Source organism: Myotis lucifugus, unplaced genomic scaffold (assembly GCF_000147115.1).
Source record: "Myotis lucifugus unplaced genomic scaffold, Myoluc2.0 scaffold_151, whole genome shotgun sequence".
Taxonomy (NCBI): domain Eukaryota; kingdom Metazoa; phylum Chordata; class Mammalia; order Chiroptera; family Vespertilionidae; genus Myotis; species Myotis lucifugus.
In genome coordinates this window covers 1,923,468-1,944,658 of record NW_005871199.1, presented here as the reverse complement: position 1 = coordinate 1,944,658, position 21,191 = coordinate 1,923,468, and the positions used below count along the sequence as shown (strand labels likewise).

Below are 21,191 nucleotides of genomic sequence, written 5' to 3'. Positions count from 1 at the left end.
AGGATTGGCTGGACTGAGAACGAACACCTCTGAAATCCTGAAGTGGGACAAGGAACCAGACGTGAGGAAAGTCAGGCTCCCAGCGCCTGCTATAGTTTATTTGTGAATTAAATGGGGAAGGAGAGTATCAGTCTAAGGGGAGATCAGGAGGTTCCTCCTCATCAGAATCAAACTCAACATTCTCATCTTTTACCCATCGACCTCGTCCATCTGGAATCCATCCAGAGCTAGAAACAGCAGAGAAAATAGAATGGGTCAGGAAAGGTTTATTAAGTCAGCGGGATAGGAAAAAACAATTCAGAAGGTTTGAAAAGAGGAGGGTCATAGGAAAAAGGGAAGAGTGACTCTGCACACTCACCTTCGAAGAGTGAGGTAATGATCCAGGGCTCGTCTTCTCGTGGGGCTCAGAGGTGCAGGGGATGAGACAGCTGCTGACTCCTTAGCCTGTGGACCTGCCCCTGGCTCAGGGTCCCTACTGATCTTCCCACTTTGGAGTTCAACCTCTGGGGGCAGCAGAGGGGAAGGCGACACAGAGGGACGAGGAGCTTCTGGCCTGGGTAGAGAAGAATCAAAACCTGTCAAAGCAGTCAAGGAAAGGGCCATTTCTCCTGTGACTCCCAACCCCTTGAAGCAGTGTTTCCTAAATTGTATTCATCAGTGCTCAGTAGATAGAGCATTGGCCTGTGGAAAGGGTCCCGGGTTCCATTCCAGTCAAGGGCATGTACCTCAGTTACAGGCTCCATCCCTGGCCCTGGTCAGGGCACATGTGGGAGGCAACCAGTTGATGTGTCCTTCTTGCATTGATGTTTCTCTGTGTCTCTCCCTCTGCCTTCCACTCTTTCTAAAAATCAATGGAAAAATATCCTCTGGTAAGGATTGAAAAAAAAAGAAAAAGATATTAATGTGTCCTTCATAGAAAGACTTTTGCGCTCTGACCGGTTTGGCTCAGTGGATAGAGCGTTGGCCTGCGGACTGAAGAGTCCCAGGTTCGATTCCGGTCAAGGGCATGTACCTTGGTTGCGGGCACATCTCCAATAGAGGATGTGCAGGAGGCAGCTGATCGATGTTTCTCTCTCATCGATGTTTCTAACTCTCTATCTCTCTCCCTTCCTCTCTGTAAAAAAGCAATAAAATATATTTTTTTTAAAAAAGACTTTTGCAATCAAATGAATTTAGGAAACGCTAGATTAAAAATATTTAAGTTTTTTATCTTAACACTTTGTAGAACCCTTAAAATATACGAATGTTACTATTCTTCAAAAGTATCCTACTTTGGGATGGGAAGAGATCAACCAAAGAACTTGTATACATATATGCATAACCCATGGACACAGACAATAGGGTAGTGAAGGCCTGGGGCATGGGGTGGAGGTGGGCTAGAAGGGGTCAATGGGGTGGAAAAGGGGACATATGTAATATTTTCAACAATAAAGATTTAATTTTTTTAAAAAGTGTCTTACTTTGTAATTCGACAAAATGTGATTTCCCAAACTTTTTTGTAAATTACAAAATTCTTTTTCCTGAAATACCAGTTAACATCTCCTGAACGCTAGTATTCCTGAGAGTACAATTTGGAAAACAATCACTTAAGAACCGTCCATGGGGGTTTGAGGGGTGGTGGGCTGTGGTGGTGTGGGGAGGGTAATTGAGTACAAAAGAAAAAAAGAGAACTCATTGACGTGGACAATAGTGTGGTGACAGCAGAGGGAGGAGGGTAGGTAGAGGTGGAAGAGGGTATATGGGGATAAATGGTGATAAAAATATTTTAAAATGACCATCTATCTCCTTTTATCCCTCCCTATCCGACTTTCCCGCCCCACAGACCTGTGCTTTCGGCGACAGCAACTGTTATAGTGAGGAGCTCTGTGCAGAGCATTCTGGGTGATAAGTCGAGTCTGGGTTAACAGAGGAGCCTGGTATGGAGATGGAAAACAGAGTCAGAGCTTCTTTCTAGAAGCCAAAGCCCTTCACGCCTAAGGTATGCAGCATGGTGCTCCCTGGAACACACACTTGCATCTCTTGATTACCTCTCCTTTGGTCTCTTCCTTCTCCAATTCATTCTGCTGTTTTGGATTCTGCTCTGTTCCTTTTCCTGACTGCTTCTTGCCATAGAAAAGCTGCAGGCCTGAGGAGAAAAGCAAGAAAATTAAAAGCAAAGCACCTTGAGTGGTCTGCACACATTTTATTACTTTATTACATATATATATATACATATATATATACATATATATATATATATATATATTTTAATCTTCACTGGAGGATCTGATCTTTAGAAAAAGAGGGGGGGGAGGGGAAGGGAGAGAGGAAAAAAACATTGATATGAGAGAGAAACACATATCAGTTGCCTCACAAACTCACACTGGGATCAAACCTGAAACCTACTAGGTATGACAGGGAATGGAACCCAGAACCTTTTGGCATACGGGGGACACTCCAACCAACAGAGCCACCCGGTCAGGGCTTCAGGGTTTATTCTCTATCCCCTGTCTTCGGACACACTTACTGGATAGATGTTTCTTGCCTGCACGGTGGGCAGTCAGCATGGCCAGGGTGTCCAGTACAGGTCGGTGGGGACATATGGCACAAGCAAAGCTGGAGAGGAGATAGAGTCCTTGGGGAGTGGGTCTCTGCCGGCGGTCCCACCCTGTCCTAGCAGGCCTTTCCCAAGGCCAATCCCAACCATCCTAATCTCCACCACCCACACCCCTGCCCCCCTCCCCACCAAAAACCCTACATACTCCCGCTCTCCTCAGTAACAAAAGTGTATTGAGCCTCTAATCGCAGAACCCTCAGGCTTGATCTACTCTCGCCCTCCCTCACCGTCCATCCCGTAGCATCAGCGCCTCGTCCTCTGGTATATAACTGGCCAGCAGGTCCCCAACTCTTCGCTTCTGCAAAGAGAAGGGAAAGAAGTCCGGAAAGATCAGCGGAGTAGGAGGAGGGGGGCGGGGCAGGGCGATGACAGGGACAGGGACTCATACGGACTAAAGACCATGGAGAGAAGAGATCACAGAGCGAAGAAGGGGCCACAGCCCAGGACTAGTAACCCAAGACTAGTCACCCTGACTCCCCGCCCCCCCAACCCTCAACCCCCATCTGTTGCCAGAGCAACAAAACAACTCCTCCGCGGCCTTCAGAGGGCAGCGGAAGCAGCTCTCCACGCTCCCCTCTCGCGCTTACTTTGAGCACATTGAGTTGACTCCAGTCGTCCCCCTCTCTCTTGAAAGACATCACAGCGGTGAGTCCCAGAAATAATAAATTCTATTGCACAGACTTCGCCACTCCTTTCAGGCCACCGTAGCAAGAGTGGGGCGTCTCCTTTCCGGCTGGTCTCTTCCCGTTTGGCCTCCTTACTTCCGGGGACGGCTTCCCGGCATTCACTGCGCGATCCCGAAAGCCCGCCTCCAGCCCACCGAGGGGGACTGCATTTCCTATGGTCCCCTGCGACCCCGCAGACGCGGAGCCTTTCGGGAAATGAAGTCTTTTTTCAAAGAACTTGCCTTCCGGCTGGTTCCGGGCCCTTGCATCTTGTCATATTCGAGGCATTTGGAGAGATAGATGTGGAGCCCGAATTTGAGGGGGTGACTCATCTGATGCGGAGTGGGCCTTTGGGGATCTCTGAGTGGAAAGTGTACTTCAAACTCTCCCAATCATCACGCGCTTTGTCGGCGGCGACAGCCTACCTGGGGGGCCTGATTTGTTCCCCACCTTAGCGGACCGACCTAGAGACGGGGCGCAGCCGGGGTATAGGGGGTCCCCGGAGAACGGGCTGCCAGACCTGGAGGCAAACTGAACCGAACAGTGAGGAAAGTGTCTAGGGTTCAAAGGTCAAAGGTCAGCGTCGCGAGTTGTAGAGGGTCAAAAGTCGGAGGGGTGTCTCAGGAGAGAGACTCGGGGACTGAATACTCAGAGTACAGATTCGTGGGAAAGGCGCCGGGAGGGAGGATAAGCGAGAGTGGAGGGGGGTGCGTAGTCAGGGAGACGGGAGACTCGGCAGGGAAGACAGAAAGGAAAAGGAATCTCCTGGTCACCCGCTCCCAGTCCCCGGGCCTGTCACTCTCGGTCACTTAGCCGGGCGCCCCGCAGTTGCAACCCCAGCTGCCGGCAGGGTGAGGAGATGGCGTCTCCCTCTCGACAGGACCCCCTCGGGGGGTCAGGGCTGCTTCAGGGGAGCCGGGCTCGTTCTTACGGAAGCCTGGTGCAGTCCGCCTGCTCCCCGGTGCGGGAGAGACGCCTGGAGCATCAGCTGGCGCCCGGAGACACGCTGGCCGGACTGGCGCTCAGATACGGGGTGACGGTGAGTCTTCCGGGACTGGGACTGGACAACCGGTTGCAAGAGATTTACTTCTCAGGGCGATGGAGTGGCCCTTCTAGGCTATTTCCTCTGAAACTTCCCTAATTGTGCTGTTCTGTGCTGTCCGATCCACTTTCATGTTTTTGTTTGTTTTCCCATTTGCACCGTCTGGTTGGGACAAATCCTGTCCCACTACCTCAGTGGAGAGGAGCCTTTTATTATGCAGCGACTGTGCTAGGGGCTTTACGTACATTAGCCCGTTGATCCTCACATCCCTGTCCCCTTTCTACAGATGAAGAAACTGAGGCTGAGATGGGTGCACCAATTTGACTAAAGTCAAATAACAAATCAGCATTAGAGTGGAAATTTAAACGTCTGTCTGCTGACAAAAGTCTGCACTGATGGCCACATAGAAGCTGTTTAATTGAGAGTGATTAAAAATTTACAGCAAATCCTGGAGAGCTGGGTTTTAGTTCTGAGTTCCTAAAGTGCCAATCTCTCCTTGTTCTTTTTTCCTCCTCAAGGCTCTCCCTTCTTCTCTCCAAGGTGCTCTCCACACCAAGCATTTCAGGTCATGCACAGGGAATATATGCTAGGTGTAAAAATACACTGCACTAAAGTGGACGAGGGTTTTATTTTTTTCCATATCCTGTTGAATTTAGTCAACATTGTTATGCTCGGTAGGTTTAAAGCACTCTGGTAGCCATTCTGGGAGGTACAAACATAAACAAAATGTATGGTTGTTGTCCTCATATAATTTACAGTCTAGTGAGAAATGATAGTAGGTGAGAATGTGGTGAGTTTGTAGAGGTATTAACAAAGGATGGAAAATTAGAAAAAAAATTATCTGGAAGGGAGTGGCACATCAGTGCAGATTTCAAGGGAGCCATCATGAAAGGCCTTGAAAGACTTACAAACTCCTTCCTCTATGCTTCTCTTTACAAACCCACGCAATCCAATTGTTTATACCTTTTACATCTTTTTCTTTCCAATAGCCTATATTCTCCTTTAAGAATGATTTTCCCTCAAAATATTATTTGTTTGTTTGTTTTAGAGAGAGAGAGGAAGGGAGAGAGAGAGAGAGAGAGAGAAATAGAAACATCAATTTTGTTGTTCCACTTATTTATGCATTCATCGGTTGATTCTTTTATGTGCCCTGACGGGTTGAACCCACGACTTTGATGTATCGAGATGATGCTCTAATCAACTGAGCTACCCAGCCAGGGCCTTCTTTCAGTTTTATATCTCTATCTGGCATAGTCCCCAACACATAAAGCTTAATAGATTGGTTTTTGTTTGTTTGTTTGATGTTTTTATTGATTTTAGAGAGGGAAAAAGAGAGAGAAATACCGATGAGAGAGAAACATCAGTTGGCTTTAGACCATGATGTTTACTTGAAATGTCCACTTTCCTGAACTCCCAGTCTCCATATGTGGAAATCTGAGCCATACTTTCATTATTAAAAAAACAATCTGCCTGGCTGGTGTGGCTCAGTGGTTGAGCATTGACCCATGTACCAAGAGGTGGCTGGTTTGATTCCTGGTCAGGGCACATGCCCGGGTTGTGGGCTCTATGCCCGGTAGGGGGTGTGCAGGAGGCAGCCAATTGATGTTTCTCTCTCATCGGTATTTGTCTCTCTTTTTCCCTCTCCCTTCCTCTCTCTCTAAAATCAATAAAAACATCAAACAAACAAACAAAAACCAATCTATTAAGCTTTATGTGTTGGGGACTATGCCAGATAGAGATATAAAACCGAAAGAAGGCCCTGGCTGGGTAGCTCAGTTGATTAGAGCATCATCTCGATACATCAGAGTCGTGGGTTCAACGACTTTGTTTAAACTCTAAACAAAGGAAGTCGATATGAAAGTACTGAGCAACCCCGCTCTACCATCAAAGACTCAAAAGCTGTGCAGAGAGGGGAACTGTGCTACTAGTGTTATCAACAATTATTTATTTATTGAGATTTTCTTACAGGCCTGTCCCTTTTTGAGTACAGAAAAGCCCCTTAGTCTACTGAAGAAGTCTAGGTTCTGGCCTCATTCTGCTTACTAGCTGAGTGACTGCATAAGTCACTTCCTCTGTCTGGGTCCTCAGTTTCCTCACCATTTGTGAAATGAGGAAGATGTATTAAATAATGATAATCAACTAAGTTGTTACCTATGTATCATGTAAAAAACATGTAGTATGTGCCAAGCTTTAAGAGTTATCTTGTATGATCTTCATAAGACTTTATGAGGTAGATAGGTGTAACTATTTCCATTTAAAGACAAGGAAATTGAGGCTTAGGGAGATAACTTGCCATAGATTACACAGCTAGTCTAATTAGTAGAGCTAGAATTAGGACCGGGGTCATCTCACTCTAAAATCCTCACTTTGTACTGCTCTGTTAAACTAACTAGATTCTAATGGCCTTTCTAGCTTGAAAAGACCGGCTTGATGGCTTAGGACTCCTCTGGGCTTTGGCCTTGGTTGCATCCTTTTTTAAAAAAAAAAATATTTGTATTGATTTCAGAAAGGAAAGGAGAGAGAGAGATAGAAACATCAATGATGAGAGGGAATCTTCTATCGACTGCCACCTGCACACCCCACACTGGGGAATCGAGCCCAAAACCTGGGCTTGTGCCCTGACCGGGAATTGAACCATGACCTCCTGGTTCATAGGTTGATGCTCAACCACTGCGCCATGCCAGCTGGGCGGTCACATCCTTTTTTAAGACTGGCTCATGGCTCAGTGATTGAGCATCAACCTATGAACCAGTAGGTCACAGTTCAGGGCACATGCCTGGGTTGTGGGCTCGATCCCCAGTGTGGGTTGTGCAGGAGGCAGCCTATCAATGATTCTTTCCCCTCATTGATGTTTCTATCTCTTTCTCCCTCTCCCTTCCTCTCTGAAATCAATAAAAAAGATATATATATATTTTTTTAACAAAATAAAAAATAATGGAGCCCTAGCTGGTTTGGCTCAGTAGAGAGAGCATCATCCTGCAGACTAAAGGGTCCCAGGTTCAATTCCGGCCAAAGGCACATGCCTGGTATGAGAGCTTGATCCCCTCCAGTGGGGGACATGAAGGAGGCAGCCAATCAGTGATTCTCTCTTTTTTTTTTTTTCTTTTTTTTTTTTTCGCTTAAAGTATTACAAAGGGTATTACATAAGTGTCCTTTTTTTTCCCCCCCACCCTGATTCTCTCTTATTGATGTTTCTATTTCTCTAAGTCTCTCCCTTCCTCTCTGAAATCAATAAAACTATATATATATTCAAAAAATAAAAAAATAATGGAATATGTTACCTGACCCAGAGGAGTCATAAGCCATCATGTGCCCTGATCGGGAATCGAATCTTGATCTCCTGGGTCATAGGTCGATGCTCAACCACTGAGCCACACCAGTTGGGCTGATGCTATTAATTTTTATTTTTCCTAGCTAGTATCGTAGGTCCCTTCTAGCTCTAAGATATTATATTACTGTAAATTTTCTGTGGCTTTTGTTATTTCCTAGAAGTACCATATAAGAGGACATATTCCATTCTTTTGTGTTTGTTTTTTTAAATATATTTATTGATTATCATGCCCAGGTTGCAGGCTTGATACCCAGTAGGGGGCATGCAGGAGGCAGCTGATAAATGAATCTCTCTCATCATTGATATTTCTATCTCTCCCTCTCCCTTCCTCTCTGAAATAAATAAAAATATTTTTTTAATTAATGTCATCAAAACACTTGGCAAAGTCAAAGCACAGAACTGCAAGCCAATTTTAACTTTTTTTATTGTTTAGATTAATCTGGTTTTATTTTTAAACACATCATAGCATAAGATTTTTTAGTCAAGTTTTTATAATAGTTTTCCCCCAGGGTGGAAACAGCTTAGATATTTGACAGACATAAAAAATATGATTTCCTAAACTGATGCCAATATGGGATGAATTTTTAGTACAACTGGCTGCCTGGCCTCTGATAATAAAATACTGACATACTGTATCTGTGATTTCTCTATTTTATGACCTAGTTTAATCATAAAGCATTAATGAGCCTCTGCTGTGTGCCAAGTTTGTGATGTTGAGGAGCACCTTAGAGATACAGAGACTGCAAGTCACCATTCCTACCTTTAAAGGACTCACAGAGTTTGAGCAAATATGCAAAGAGGTGAATAACAATATAATAGGGCAGGCATTTACAACCATACTTACAGTATGGGAGCCCTGAGGAAGGTAACGCAAAGGAAGTCAGAGTTGATAAGCAGACATTTTTCAGGCAGAGAAGGGGATAGCGGAGAAGCCTTTCAGGCAGATAAAGACACAAACGTGTAAAAGATCATGATATACTAAAGGCCCAATGCACAAAATTCGTGCACAAAATTTGTGCAGGGGGCTGGGCCCTTGCAGCCCCAGCTGCCTTGCGGCCACGCCCACTGGTCATTCCGGAAGGTCGTTCTGCCATCTAGTCTAATTAGCATATTAGCTTTTTATTATATAGGATTCAAAGAAAAATGAGAAGTTCAGGATGGCAAATATATAGGTGGCAGAAGAAGAGAGATGAAGCTAGACATTATGGGAGCTAGATTGAGGATGCCCTTGAATGCTAATTTGTATTTTAACTGAGCCAATGAGGAGCCAGAGGGAGTTTATAAGTAGGGTAATGAGTTGATCAGATTAATTTTTTGAGAAAGATAGATGTGCCCTGGCTTATGTGGCTCAGTTGATTGGAGTGCCGTCCTGTGCACCAGAAGGTCTCTGGTTTGATTCCCAGTCAGGGCACATACCTAGGTTTCGAGCCTGATCACATTGATATTTCTGTCTCTCTTTCCCTTCCTCCCTCTCTTAAAAAGAAGCAGAAGAATAAAGATAGATGTCAGCAAGGTGAAGGATGAGTAGAAAGACCAATTAAACTTTCAGTACTCAGATGAGAAGTATTAAGGCTTGTTCTAAAGCAGTGGTTCTCAACCTGTGGGTCGCGACCCCTTTGGCAGTCGAACGACCCTTTCACAGGGGTCACCTAAGACCATCCTGCATATCAGATATTTACATTATGATTCATAACAGTAGCAACATTACAGTTATGAAGTAGCAACGAAAATAATTTTATGGTTGGGTCACAACATGAGGAACTGTATTTAAAGGGCCAGAATGTTGAGAACCACTGTCTAAAGTGATGGCAGAAGACTGAAGATTAAACCAGATATGAGAGGCCACGTGGGTATGGGTGATGAAAGAAAAGTATGAGTTAAGAGTGACATTGATATTTCTACCTTGGGAGGCAGGTAGATAGATGGTGATGCCAGTCACCATGTTCAGTGATAAATAAGTAGGTACTAAGTAAATATTTGGTCAGTGAAATTAATATTGTAGTGTGGAATATTCCCAGAAGGAGTAAAAGGGCCCTAGCTCTGTCATTAACTTGTTAGATAATCTTAGGCAAGTAACTTAATCTCCCTGAGCCTCAGTTCCTTCATCTTTAATAGAAGTTCTCAAGGTGAGATCCAGGGACCCCTAGGGGTCCCTGAAACCCTTCAGGGATCTATAAGGTCAAAACTGTTTTCATAGTAATAATGAGATTTTATTTGCCTTTTTCATTCTCATTCTCATGAGCGTACTGTTTTCAAGAGGTTACATCACATGTGAATCAGGGGAATTTCATCTTATTGTAATCAGCTAGGAACAGTATATACAACTAGCTGAAACTGTTGAGATACAGTTTTAATTAAATTAAAAACTGAATTTTAAAAAAAGAGGCTACATCATGTGATATTTAAAGAGATTGAATGTAGAGACAGATACGAGAATCCTGTTGTCTTCTATTAAGTCAGATATTAAGGTGATTTGCAAAAATGTAAAACAGTGCCTCTCCTTGCTACATTTTTGTTGTTTTGGAAAATATAGTTATTTTTCTTAAAATATTTATGTTAACATGTAATGGGTTTATTATTTAGAGAGGAAGGGAGAGGGATAGAGAGTTAGAAACATCGATGAGAGAGAAACATCCATGAAAGAGATAGACAAAGAGAAACACTGATGTGAGAGAGACACATAAATTGGTTGCCTCCCATATGCCCCCAACCCTTAAGTCCGCAGGCCGATGCTCTATCCACTGAGCCAAACCGGTTAGGGCTATAGTTATTTTTCTTAAAATATTTATGTTAACATGTAATGGGTCTATTATTTTTAAATAAATACATGTTCTTAAACTTTTGCAGTTTTTCTTTTTAGAGAGTGGAAGGGAAGAGAGAACAAAGAGAAACACTGATGTGAGAGAGACACATAATTGGTTGCCTCCCATATGCCCCCAACCAGGGACAGGAGCCTGCAACCGAGGTACGTGTCCTTGACTGGAATTGAACCTGGGACCCTTCAGTCCCCAGGCTGATGCTCTATACACTGAGCCAAACCAGCTAGGGCATAAACTTTTTTGGTTTTAATTTATAATACCTTAAATATTGATAGCTATCATCCACATAAAGAAAAGCTTTTTTCCTCATAAGTTTTTTAAAATCCTCACCCAAGGATATATTTATTGAGGGAGAGAAACACTAATGGACTATATCCGGTACGCGCCCCAATCCGGGGTTGAACTCGCAACCTAGGTATGTTCCCTGATCTGGAATTGAACCCACAACGTTTTGGTGAACAGGACGATGTTCCAACCAACAGAGCTACTCAGGCAGGGCTTTCCTCAATAATTTTTAAAAATGTAAAAGGATCCTATGACCAAAAGACATGAAAACCACTGATCAATAAAATAGGACTAAGATCAGCCCCTTGTACTTTAGTTTGATTGTTATAGGGTCTCTTGATAAGAGATAAGACTGTACAATCCCTTTTTAAAAAATGTATGTAATCCTTTCCCAAGAATATGTTTTTCATTGATGTTAGAGAGAGAGGAAGGGAGAGGAGGAGAAATGAGAAGAGAAACATTGGTGTGAGAGAAACATCGATGGGCTGCCTACTGTATGTGGCCCGACCAGGGATTGAACCTGTGACCTTCCAACCAACTGAGCCACACCTGCCACGGCTACACAATCACTGTTAAAGGCATTAAATGCTATACAAATATAACATGTATCTTTATTACTGTCATTAATTGTGGTGACTATTTTTTTAAAGATGGAACAGATTAAACGTGCAAACCGCCTTTATACTAATGACTCCATCTTCCTGAAGAAAACCCTCTACATCCCCATCCTGACAGAGCCCAGAGACCTGTTCAATGGTTTGGATTCTGAGGAAGAGAAAGATGGAGAGGAAGAGATGCAGCCAAGTAAGGCTGAAGTTTGGCCACACTCAGCTGAGCAGAAGACACGGCAGACAGGCTCAGGACATGCCAATGGCAAAGTCCTTCCCACACCTGGCCAGGAACCCCCCACTCCCATCCATGACCTCTCTGCCTCTGATTTCCTTAAGAAGCTTGATTCACAGATCAGCCTGTCAAAGAAGGCTGCTGCCCAGAAGCTGAGAAAAGGGGAAAGTGGGTGAGTCTTACTGGTTCCTTTTAAGCCCCTTCACCGACTTCTCTGTTCTTCTAGGCTTACCTTACCAGATAGACAAGTAAGTAAGCAGTGTCCGCAGAAGCAAGGGGAATCCTTTCCTCCAGTGGCCCCAGGGCAGTGAGCAGAGCCAGTGGCTGCTGGAATGGGTAGAGGCAGTGGGGAAGGGTTTTGTGTTCTCACTGGAGTAAAATAGTTGACTGTTCTTACTGCTCTGATGATCCATGAAGGAGCAGTAGGACTAGGATTTATCCGGAAGACATTGAGACTCCATCTAGACCAGCTTGGATGTATTAGGAAAGGAGGCAGCTTCCCACGGACCTCATCATTGGCCTATTCTCAGGCTCTCCCCTTGACCTGTCACTCTTTCTCCCCTTTCCTCATTTGCAGGGTACCTGGGGAGGAGTCAGGTCTTCACCGCAGCTCCCCTCGGATGCAGCAACGAGCAGTCCTAGGTCCCGTGCCACTGACCCGGACCTCTCGAATCCAGACACTTCGAGACCAGGAGGATGAAATCTTCAAACTCTGATGTCTCCAGAACTGATTGAGAGAAGCAAGATGGTGAAGGAGCAACTTGAGGGGGAGAGGAGCCTGAGGTGAGGCTCAAGAACATGGCTTCCCAGCCCACCTGCCTCCCTCCTGCCCAGCCTCATGTCTCATCAAGAGCTCCTTGGCCTGAGGCAGTTTTGTTGGCAAGAGTAGGGGGTGGGGAATAGACCCCTTCTCAGTTCTGGGGTTGAATCTAGAGTTGTCCTTTAGATTCAAGGTTCTTTTTACATCCCTGCTGCCTTTCCCATCCCGTTCACCATTCCTTGGCCTTAGAACAAGAGGCAGGTGACTCCCTCAGGCCCTAACTTCTTCCCCATCTCCAACTATGTTACCTAATTTATTTGGTGCTATATTGAAGTAATATTTATTTGCTGTATTTTGTTCTTTCCCACTCTTAGCTGAAAAATGGGATTTTTATAGCCATGGTGTGAGGGAAACCCAGGAACAGTGAGCCAGTAACTGCTGGCTGCCCACCTTTTTAGCCAAGCATGTTATTGAGGGTGGGGCAATCAGTGATCTAACCCTCCAAGTAAAGAATTTGGGTTTAGTCTTGACTAACCAGTTCACTACAACTCTTTCACAACTCTCTCTGAGGAAAAAAAACAGTGATGTAGGTACCGGAACTATTCAGTTCACCTTCTAACCTGCGCCTCTGTTCAGCCTGTGTGGCTAAGGGATGGAAGAAGAATTGCCTTGGAGTTCGAAGAAGAGAACAGTTGTGGGAGTGTAACAAACAGTTCCTATTTGTTATACTCCCTCCCCATCAGAGCCTGTTGCTGTATGCCTTGCTCCTCACTGAATATTTATTTGCAGTTTGTAGCACTGATCTGCGGTAGTTTTTAAGCAGAAGTAGGCAAGGGAACCCCAGTGATACTGAAATACGCCTGAGTCTCCTGTGTGCAAAGGCGAGGGTAAGATAAGTGGTGTTAAATACCATCATGATGATCATCAGATATAAGAAACTGGAGAGATTAAACACTGAGCCCTGTGCATGTTTTAGTAGTTTTATTTCCCCTGTGAGACTCTCCCCTGCCCTAGCCCCTCTTCCTGTACTCTGGGACAGAGCCCCTGGTGTCTGTCCTGGCTCTGCCTAGAACCGCAGGTCTAGGATGTCTCAAAGTGACCCCTTCCCCCCTCTGTCTTTAGTGTCCCCAGAGGGTTCACAGGGGAAGGGGCTTCCCTGTTTCAAACATCCCTTATGGAGGAAATAAGAGATCCAAATTTCACTTCCTCTTTTCATGCAGCTTTGTTTCTTGCCCAGGGGCTGGTGTGGGAGAGAGGCCTCATTGCTTCTTCCCCACCAGCCATTTGGGTTAGGGGGATTGGAGTCAAAAGCATTCCTGGGGGAGACTGGAGCCGGAGGACTGAAAAGCGTTAGTGCAGATGAGCAGAGTTAGAGAGCCCATTCATTGTCTGTTGCGTTCTCAGCCAGCCGTTTAGTCACGATCACGGTGGAATGCGCTGGGTTCAGAGCTTTCCCTCATCCAGCAACTTCCTGAGCCCATCACAGATCTTGCCAAGGTGCTGAGTGAAGTCAGGCCCGTAGAGGGCCGTGAGCAGGCCTGGGTCAGAGAAGTGGTCGAACACGTGGCGGATGCGGCCGTGTGACTTGGGCGTGAGGTGGTGCTGCACCAGCGCCAGCAGTATGTCCCGGCACTCGGTCAGCAGGCTGGCCAGCACCGCGGCCTCGAAAGTGAAGTCCACCTCGCCAAAGCTGAGCGCCGTCATGGCGCCCTGCCGCAGTTTTTGGCGAAAGCTGGCAGCCAGGGCCAGCTCACTGGGGCTAAAGCAGCCACTGCGGTGCAGCACGGCCACCTTGACCGCCACCTTGATGAGGTCCTTGATGACCCGCTGGGCCTGGGACCGGCTTTGCGTGTACTCTTTGGACACACGGTAGAGCTCATCTAGCACCTCGCTGCTTGTCTCGTCGATGAAGAGATGAGCCACAGACCGACCGGCCATCTTACTCAGTAGCTTCTTCTCCGCTTGCAGTGCCAGACTCTTTGAGCTGAAGGACTCCATGGCTCCTGGAGGAGGAGGTGGGGGCGGGGGTATGCGGTCAGTCAGAAGAAAGGCCACAGGCTTCCTTAGAAAGAGAGAAATAGCTTTTCCCCTTTCTGTCTCTTATTTGGTTTCTATCTCATCAGCATCTTTGCTTGTCATATTTTCCCCCTGGGCCCCTCAGTCCCCGATGCCTTGTTCCTATTTTTTCCCTTTACTGCTGTAAGAAATCTTCTTTTGTTTTTAAATATATTTCTATTGCTTTCAGAGAGGAAGGGAGAGGGGGAGAGATAGAAACATCAGTGAGGAGAAAGGATCATTGATAGGCTACTCCCTGCACACCCCAGACTAGGGATCGAGTCCGTAGCCCGCGCATGTGCCCTTGACTGGAATCAAACCCAGGACCCTTCAGTCCGCAGGCTAATACTCTATCTATTGAGCCAAACCAGCCAGGGCTGTAAGAAATCTTGATCTCTAAGGCAGCCTAGAGGAGCAGAATAGCTTTGGCTGGAGGAATGAGGACACACACACACACACACACACACAGGAGGCTAGCCCACCTCAAGTTAAGTTTTAAGGCGAAGCAGGCTATGTCTGCTACAGTGGAGAAGATAAGGCTTACCTGGCAAAGAATTCTCCCAGCTACCATTTTGGACACTGACCATGTGCCATATATCTGTGAGGTGTAGGTATTTCTATCCTTGTTTTATAGCTGAGCAAACGGAGGCTTCATTAAATCATTTACCCAAGATCAAACACTACTGTTTTTCTGACTCCAAAAGCCCATGTCAACCAGCGTGATATGCTGCCTTTAAATAAGTGAAAAATATGGGGCCCCAGGAGTCTTGATAAAAATAATAACTAACATTTATTGAGACCCTACTATGTGCCAAGTGCTTTATGTGAATTATCTCAGTCTTCCCAACCCTTTGTAAGATAGACATCCCGATTTTACAATGAGAAAACTGAAGCCAAGTGAAATTAAGCAACTTGGCCAAAGTCATTAGCAAATGATAAAAAGGGGCCTGAAACCAAATAATCCAAAGAAACTTCCTTCCCTGGAAGGCTGTCCAGGCTGTTGAAGCACACGGAGGAAGCATGAGAAGCAAGCACCCCAGTGGGGGCAGGCAGTACTAGAGGTCTAGTCTTCTGCTGGACCTGAACTGGGACCCTCCTGGTGACCCATCAGCTGCAAATGTCCAGGGCGCTCGCCCCGTGGTCTTTGCCTGGGGTTGTTCTGGTTGTTTTGCTTCTTACTTCCCCCTCCCCTGTTCTGCAGGATGTGGCCGTGACCGCAGTGAGGAGCAGCCTCACCCTCTCCCCCAAACCAATATGGGAGTCTGAAGAGTCAGGCAAGATGGGTACCTGGGGGGTGGGGGGGTTCTCCCCCAGCCGAGCCAGTCCAAAGGGAACCTGGAACCTCGCTTTGTCCCTGCCTTTGTTGGGGGCTTTCTGAACCATGTTCCACAGCCGGGAGAGGAGATTGCTCCATTTGGGCCTTCCTTCCTCCTTGGCCTTCCTGTTACCCAGCCCTCAGTTGCCCCCGTTGCCATCTCACGTTTGGTCCACTGTCCTCTCCCTCTCTCCCTGTTTCTGTCTCACTTTCTCTTGCCTGGGACCTGCCCTATGATCCTCCGGCCAGGCTCTTCCTCTGGACCTTACATTTACCTCCATGGCTCCCAAGATTGCCTTGCACCCCTCAGTACTCTGTCAGACACACACACCTCCACCCCCAGGCCTCAGCCCTGCCCCAACCCATCCCAAACCATGTCTGTCTTGCCCCAGGGAAAACTGAGCTGGACCCCTCCACTGGAGACCCAAGAATGCTATCGGGTTAGTCTCACAATCTGGAAAGATCAGGCTGACAGAGCCAGGACTCTCTGTCACCTTCACCCCTAAAGCCTACCAGTCCCTTGCCAGTCATTGCCAGTCCCTCACCTGCTGTGCACTGGGTGCCAGTCTTGCCTTGGATGTTCCGGAAGAGCTGACTGAATGAAGAAGCTCCAAAGTGAGAGGCCCTTTGGCCTGGCCCCACCCCTCAAGCCCCGCCTACCTACTCTCAGCTCAACCTCCGGTTCTTCATACAGTCACCAAGAAAGTTTATGGCCCAAGAGCCTCCTAGAAGTATGACATAGGTCAAAAGGAATAGCACTCTGTAGGAAATAGTCTTGATTCTTATTTGTTTTTTTTCTAATATATTTTCATTGACTTCAGAGAATAAGGGAGAGGGAGAGGGAGAGAGAGATGGAAATATCAATGATGAGAGAGAATCATTGATTGGCTACCTTCTGCACACCCCACACTGAGGATCAAACCCACAACTCGAGCATGTGCTCTTGACCAGAATCAAATCTGGGACCCTTCAGTCTGCAAGCCGACGCTCCATCCACTGAGCCAAACTGGCTAGTCTTGATTCTGTGAGGTGATAAGGAGGGATTACATAAACCCTGTTCTCAAATGGTCTGCTTGTTTCTTTGCTTGCTGCTCAATTCCTTGAAATCTTGTCAAGTACAAATGGCTGGGGTGTGCAGTCAATGGAGAATGTTCTGAAGATTGAGCTGAACTTAAGCTGGAGATTCCAGAGGCAAGACAGCGACCAGCAGACTTGAGTGTGCTCCTGGAGCAGTATTATCATTAGCATATGCTTCCAGCGCCTGGCTGAGTTAGGGCGGCACGGACTGTCCCTCCCTTAATACTTGAGAGAGGGAGGTGCTAGGGCCAGGGCTGCCAAACCAGATCTGACCAGCAGGTGTCAGCACAGGATTGAACCACTGGAAGAAACAAGCCTACCATGTACTTTGTAGCTGCTAAAGAAATTTTAAAAATGAAGGGCCCTGCCAGCATTGCTCAGTGGTTGAGCATTGACCCATGAAGCAGGAGGTCACGGTTTGATTCCAGGTCAGGGCATAGGCCTGGGTTGCAGGCTTGATCCCCAGTGTGGGGCATGCAGGAGGCACCCAATCAATGATTCTTTCCCATCATTGATGTTTCTATCTCTCTCTCTCTCCCTCTCTAAAATCAATAAAAAAAAATTTTTTTTAAATGAAGGAAAGTCAGAGTTCCTAAATGAGGCAAAACTATTTACCATCAAAAACCATGCAGCCCACCCTAACCGGTTTGGCTCAGTGGACAGAGCGTTGGCCTGTGGACTGAAGGGTCCCAGGTTTGATTCCAATCACGGGCATGTACCTTGGTTGCGGGCACATCCCCAGTGGGGAGTGTGCAGGAGGCAGCTGATGGATGTTTTTCTCTTATCGATGTTTCTAACTCTCTATCCCTCTCCCTTCCTCTCTGTAAAATAATAATAATAATAATAATAATAATAATAATAATACAGCCCTAGCCATGTAGCTCAGTTGGTTAGAGCGTTGTCCCAATATGCCAAGGTTGCAGGTTCGATCACATACAAGAAGCAATTAATGAATGCATAAATAAGTGGAACAAGAAATCTCTCTCTCTTCCTTTCTCTCAAATCAATAAGAAATTATGAGAGTAGAGAGAAATTTAGGGTATTTTTTATAGGGCGAAAGAAGCAGACTTAGAAGGATGGGTACTATCTAATAGGCAGATATGAGGAAGAAGTGCTTCCCAGATGACGGGGATAAGTATAAGTCATACAGCAAATACAGTAAAGATAAGATGAGGCATACTCAGGAAGCGGTGATTCTGTATGTCTGGAGCATAGGTTCTGAGAGAGAAGTAAAGAAGGAAAAAGACCAGATTATGGAAGGTCTTAAAGCACTTGCTCAAGACTTCAGACTTTTCCCATAGGCAGTAGAGAGGCATTACAGGTTTTCAATCAGGAAAGTGAAATCAGTAACTCAGTGGGATTGGGTGAGAGGCTTCAATAAACTTTTAGCTGAGAAAGGGGTATGCTGGAAAGAAGTTCAATGGTATAGCTTGCTTAACTTAAGCACAGGATGAGTACTAATGAGAGACCTTGGGATTTGGTGATTTTCCCAGAAAGGGGTGCATGCAGAAGGGGAAGGATTGGAAAGTTAGCTGGTTGTGAAAAGTTAAAGGGTAAATTGAATTCAGAAGTCGAGACAGTCAGCATACTGACTCCCAAAACATTGGTCTTCCTCCTTGGAGACAGTGGCTGGGGTCTTGACTTCTTTTTTACTCCCGCCTCTCTGAGCCCAGAGTCCAGAGCTGAGGGCCCTTGATACAATGTGGGTGGGGAGTGTTAACTCCTTTAAGGAGTGTGGTGGTAAAGGGATGAAGAGAAATGGAAAGGTAGCTTAAGGGGATGGAAGCTGGACTGAGAGAGGAACTATTTTTAGCTGAGAGTTGAGGACCTTTATAGGTGGAGAGGAGGGAGCAGTAGAGAGGGAGGCTTAGAAAAATGCAAAGGAGAGGGAATGCATGTGGAGCAAGGTGTGGGGGCAGATGGAAGAGAATGGACTAAGAGTTCAGAGGAGGGAAGTGAGAGGAGAGAACGGGAACTAGCGTTTATTGGTTGAACTTTGCTAGATGTTATATAAATATCTCATTTAATCCTCCGATACCTATATGAGTTAAATGTCAAGATATCCTTCTTGCTAATGAAAAAGACTGAGGCTTAAAGAGGTTAAATAACCTGTCTCCAAATTAGAGGGCTAATAAATGGCAGACTGAGGACTTTGTATGACTCTCAAGCCTATGCTTTTTCCGATAATTGCTTTACAAGGTTATGAGGTAATAACTTCAACCTCATAATGAATGTGGTAGCATTCTACTCTGATTGCTCTATCAATTCACTGACCACACCACACTCTGGGGACAAGAGTAGATGGCACTACTCAAATCATAGGAATAGTAAAAGTCCTTTTTATTTTATTTTTTTAAAAATATACTTTTGTTGATTTCAGAGAGGAAGAGAGAGAGATAGAAACATCAATGATGAGAGGGAATCATTGATTGTCTGCCTTCTGCACATTGGACTGAGCCCACAACCCAGGCATGTGCCCTTGACTGGAATCGAACCTGGGACCCTTCGGTCTGCAGGCCGACACTCTTTGCACTGAGCCAAACCAGTGAGGGCTAAAAGTCCTTTTTAATTAAAAGAAATGTATGATCTGCCCAGCTGGTGTGGCTCAGTGGTTGAGCATTGACCCATGAACCAGGAGATCCCTGGTTCAATTCCTGGTCAGGGCACATGCCTGGGTTGTGGGCTTGATCCCCAGTGCAAGGCATGCAGGAGGCAGCAAATTGATGTGTCTTTCTCATATGAATGTTTCTCTCTCTGTGTCCCTTCCCCTCCCTTCCACTCTCACTAAGAATCAATGGAAAAATATCTTCAAGTGAGGATTAACAATAACAACAACAACAAAAACCAAACCACACACACACACACACACACACACACACACACACACACACCCAAGACCAGACATAACAATAGTCACGTGAAATAATGTTCATTTACCTCACTCATGCGGAAGTCTTTATTTTCTCTCTCATCAATGTTTCTAACTCTCTATCCCTCTCCCTTCTTCTCTGTAAAAAATCAATAAAATATATTTAAAAAAAAAAAAAAAAGCAACACTGATAACAATGAACATTAACATAGCAAGGGAAGACTAAGAAAACAAGGCAGACAATTGAAAATTGTAGCATTTGGGCCATGTGGAGGAGGAGCAAACAGTATTAAGTACATTAAGAAGCCTCTTAGAATTTACTCCAGCCCTAGTGGGTTTGGCTCAGTGGATAGAGTGTCGGCCTGCAGACAGAAGGATCCCAGGTTCGATTCCAGTCAAGGGCAGATGCCCGGGTTGTGGGCTCCATCCCCAGTGAGGGGTGTGCAGGAAGCAGCTGATGAATGATTCTTTCATCATTGATGTTTCTATCTCTCGCTCCCTCTCCCTTCCTCTCTGAAATCAATAAGAATATATGTTTTTTAAAAAGGCAGTTGTTTGAAATAACTAGTTGTGGGGCCTGGGAGGCAGTGATTTTCCAAGCTTGGAGAGTCTGAATTGCTTAAAGGTGTCAATCTGTGGGACTGTGTGATTTTCTCCAGAAGTTCCAGGGTGCTGGGACAGCGTCATTTGGACTTTGAAATACTAGTAACTCTCCTTTGAAATAACTCTCAGATTCATCCATTTCATCCCAATGGCAACATCTTTGTCTGACCGTCTCTCTCCCCTCATCCTTGAACTTTCCTATCTTCTTGCTAGAAGGTCTCCTTGTCTTCTTGCTACAATAAAGCATTTTGACAAGTAACAAACACCCTTATTCAAGAACTTAAAATGACATCTTGTTCCTATCAAATTATTTTAACCTACTCACCTCGGCATACCAAGCCTTCCATAATTTGTCTCTCTCTTCCCTTTTCCTCTACTTCTAAGTAGTATCTTACATATCGGTCAGACAGGCCTTTTTGCTACCCATGCTTCAGGCTCCATGCTCACCAAATAAAAGCTTTTGCTTAAGTTATGTTCCTCTTTGGGACATTTTTTATTTTCTTTCGCACTAAGCCAACTCCCACCAAGGTTTTCCCAAGATGTATCCACCATCTTTCTCTATAGTCATCACACACAAAAATTTATTATCTTTTTTTTTTAAATAATATTTTATTGATTTTTCACAGAGAGGAAGGGAGAGGGATAGAGAGTTAGAAACATCGATGAGAGAGAAACATCGATTGGCTGCCTCCTGCACACCCCTCACTGGGGATGTGCCTGCAACCAAGGTACATGCCCTTGACCGGAATCGAACCTGGGACCCTTCAGTCCACAGGCCAACGCTCTATCCACTGAGCCAAACTGGTCAGGGATTATCTTTTCTTTCATTTAGGAATTATGTTCAGTCTAACTTTTGGTGTTTTTTTAAGACTTGGTATTGCTTTTTAATCATTTAGTACATGTAAGTCTTTTTAAAAAATATATTGTTATT

The 21,191-nt window shown here is 45.4% G+C and overlaps 3 protein-coding genes across 5 annotated transcripts; 1 reads left to right on the top strand and 2 right to left on the bottom strand.

The window, feature by feature from the left end:
- Window positions 1-66: 66 nt before the first annotated feature.
- SCNM1 (sodium channel modifier 1) lies at window positions 67-3,740 on the bottom strand. 2 transcript variants are annotated; one of them, XM_023759279.1, is made up of 7 exons: window positions 3,504-3,740; window positions 2,824-2,894; window positions 2,507-2,595; window positions 2,028-2,125; window positions 1,825-1,913; window positions 359-553; window positions 67-227 (listed from the first exon to the last, which is right to left on the bottom strand). In XM_023759279.1, exons 1-7 carry the CDS (start codon window positions 3,591-3,593, stop codon window positions 128-130), a joined length of 732 nt encoding a protein of 243 aa, XP_023615047.1. In that variant the 5' UTR covers window positions 3,594-3,740; the 3' UTR covers window positions 67-127. The 2 variants fall into 2 exon arrangements, with proteins under 2 accessions (XP_023615047.1, XP_006095308.1); XM_006095246.3 differs by lacking the exon at window positions 3,504-3,740 and adding an exon at window positions 3,184-3,431.
- A 365-nt stretch (window positions 3,741-4,105) lies between these two features.
- LYSMD1 (LysM domain containing 1) lies at window positions 4,106-16,250 on the top strand. 2 transcript variants are annotated; one of them, XR_002830832.1, is made up of 4 exons: window positions 4,106-4,300; window positions 11,389-11,753; window positions 12,159-12,364; window positions 15,598-16,250. XR_002830832.1 is itself a non-coding variant. In XM_014461311.2 (3 exons), exons 1-3 carry the CDS (start codon window positions 4,121-4,123, stop codon window positions 12,295-12,297), a joined length of 684 nt encoding a protein of 227 aa, XP_014316797.1. In that variant the 5' UTR covers window positions 4,106-4,120; the 3' UTR covers window positions 12,298-13,309. The 2 variants fall into 2 exon arrangements, 1 of the variants encoding a protein (XP_014316797.1); XM_014461311.2 differs by lacking the exon at window positions 15,598-16,250 and having other exon boundaries at window positions 12,159-13,309.
- On the bottom strand, window positions 13,308-16,454 carry TNFAIP8L2 (TNF alpha induced protein 8 like 2). The gene is made up of 2 exons (XM_006095247.3): window positions 16,257-16,454; window positions 13,308-14,344 (listed from the first exon to the last, which is right to left on the bottom strand). The coding sequence occupies exon 2, from the start codon at window positions 14,337-14,339 to the stop codon at window positions 13,785-13,787; it is 555 nt and encodes a 184-aa protein (XP_006095309.1). The 5' UTR covers window positions 14,340-14,344; window positions 16,257-16,454; the 3' UTR covers window positions 13,308-13,784.
- Between the last annotated feature and the right edge of the window lie 4,737 nt (window positions 16,455-21,191).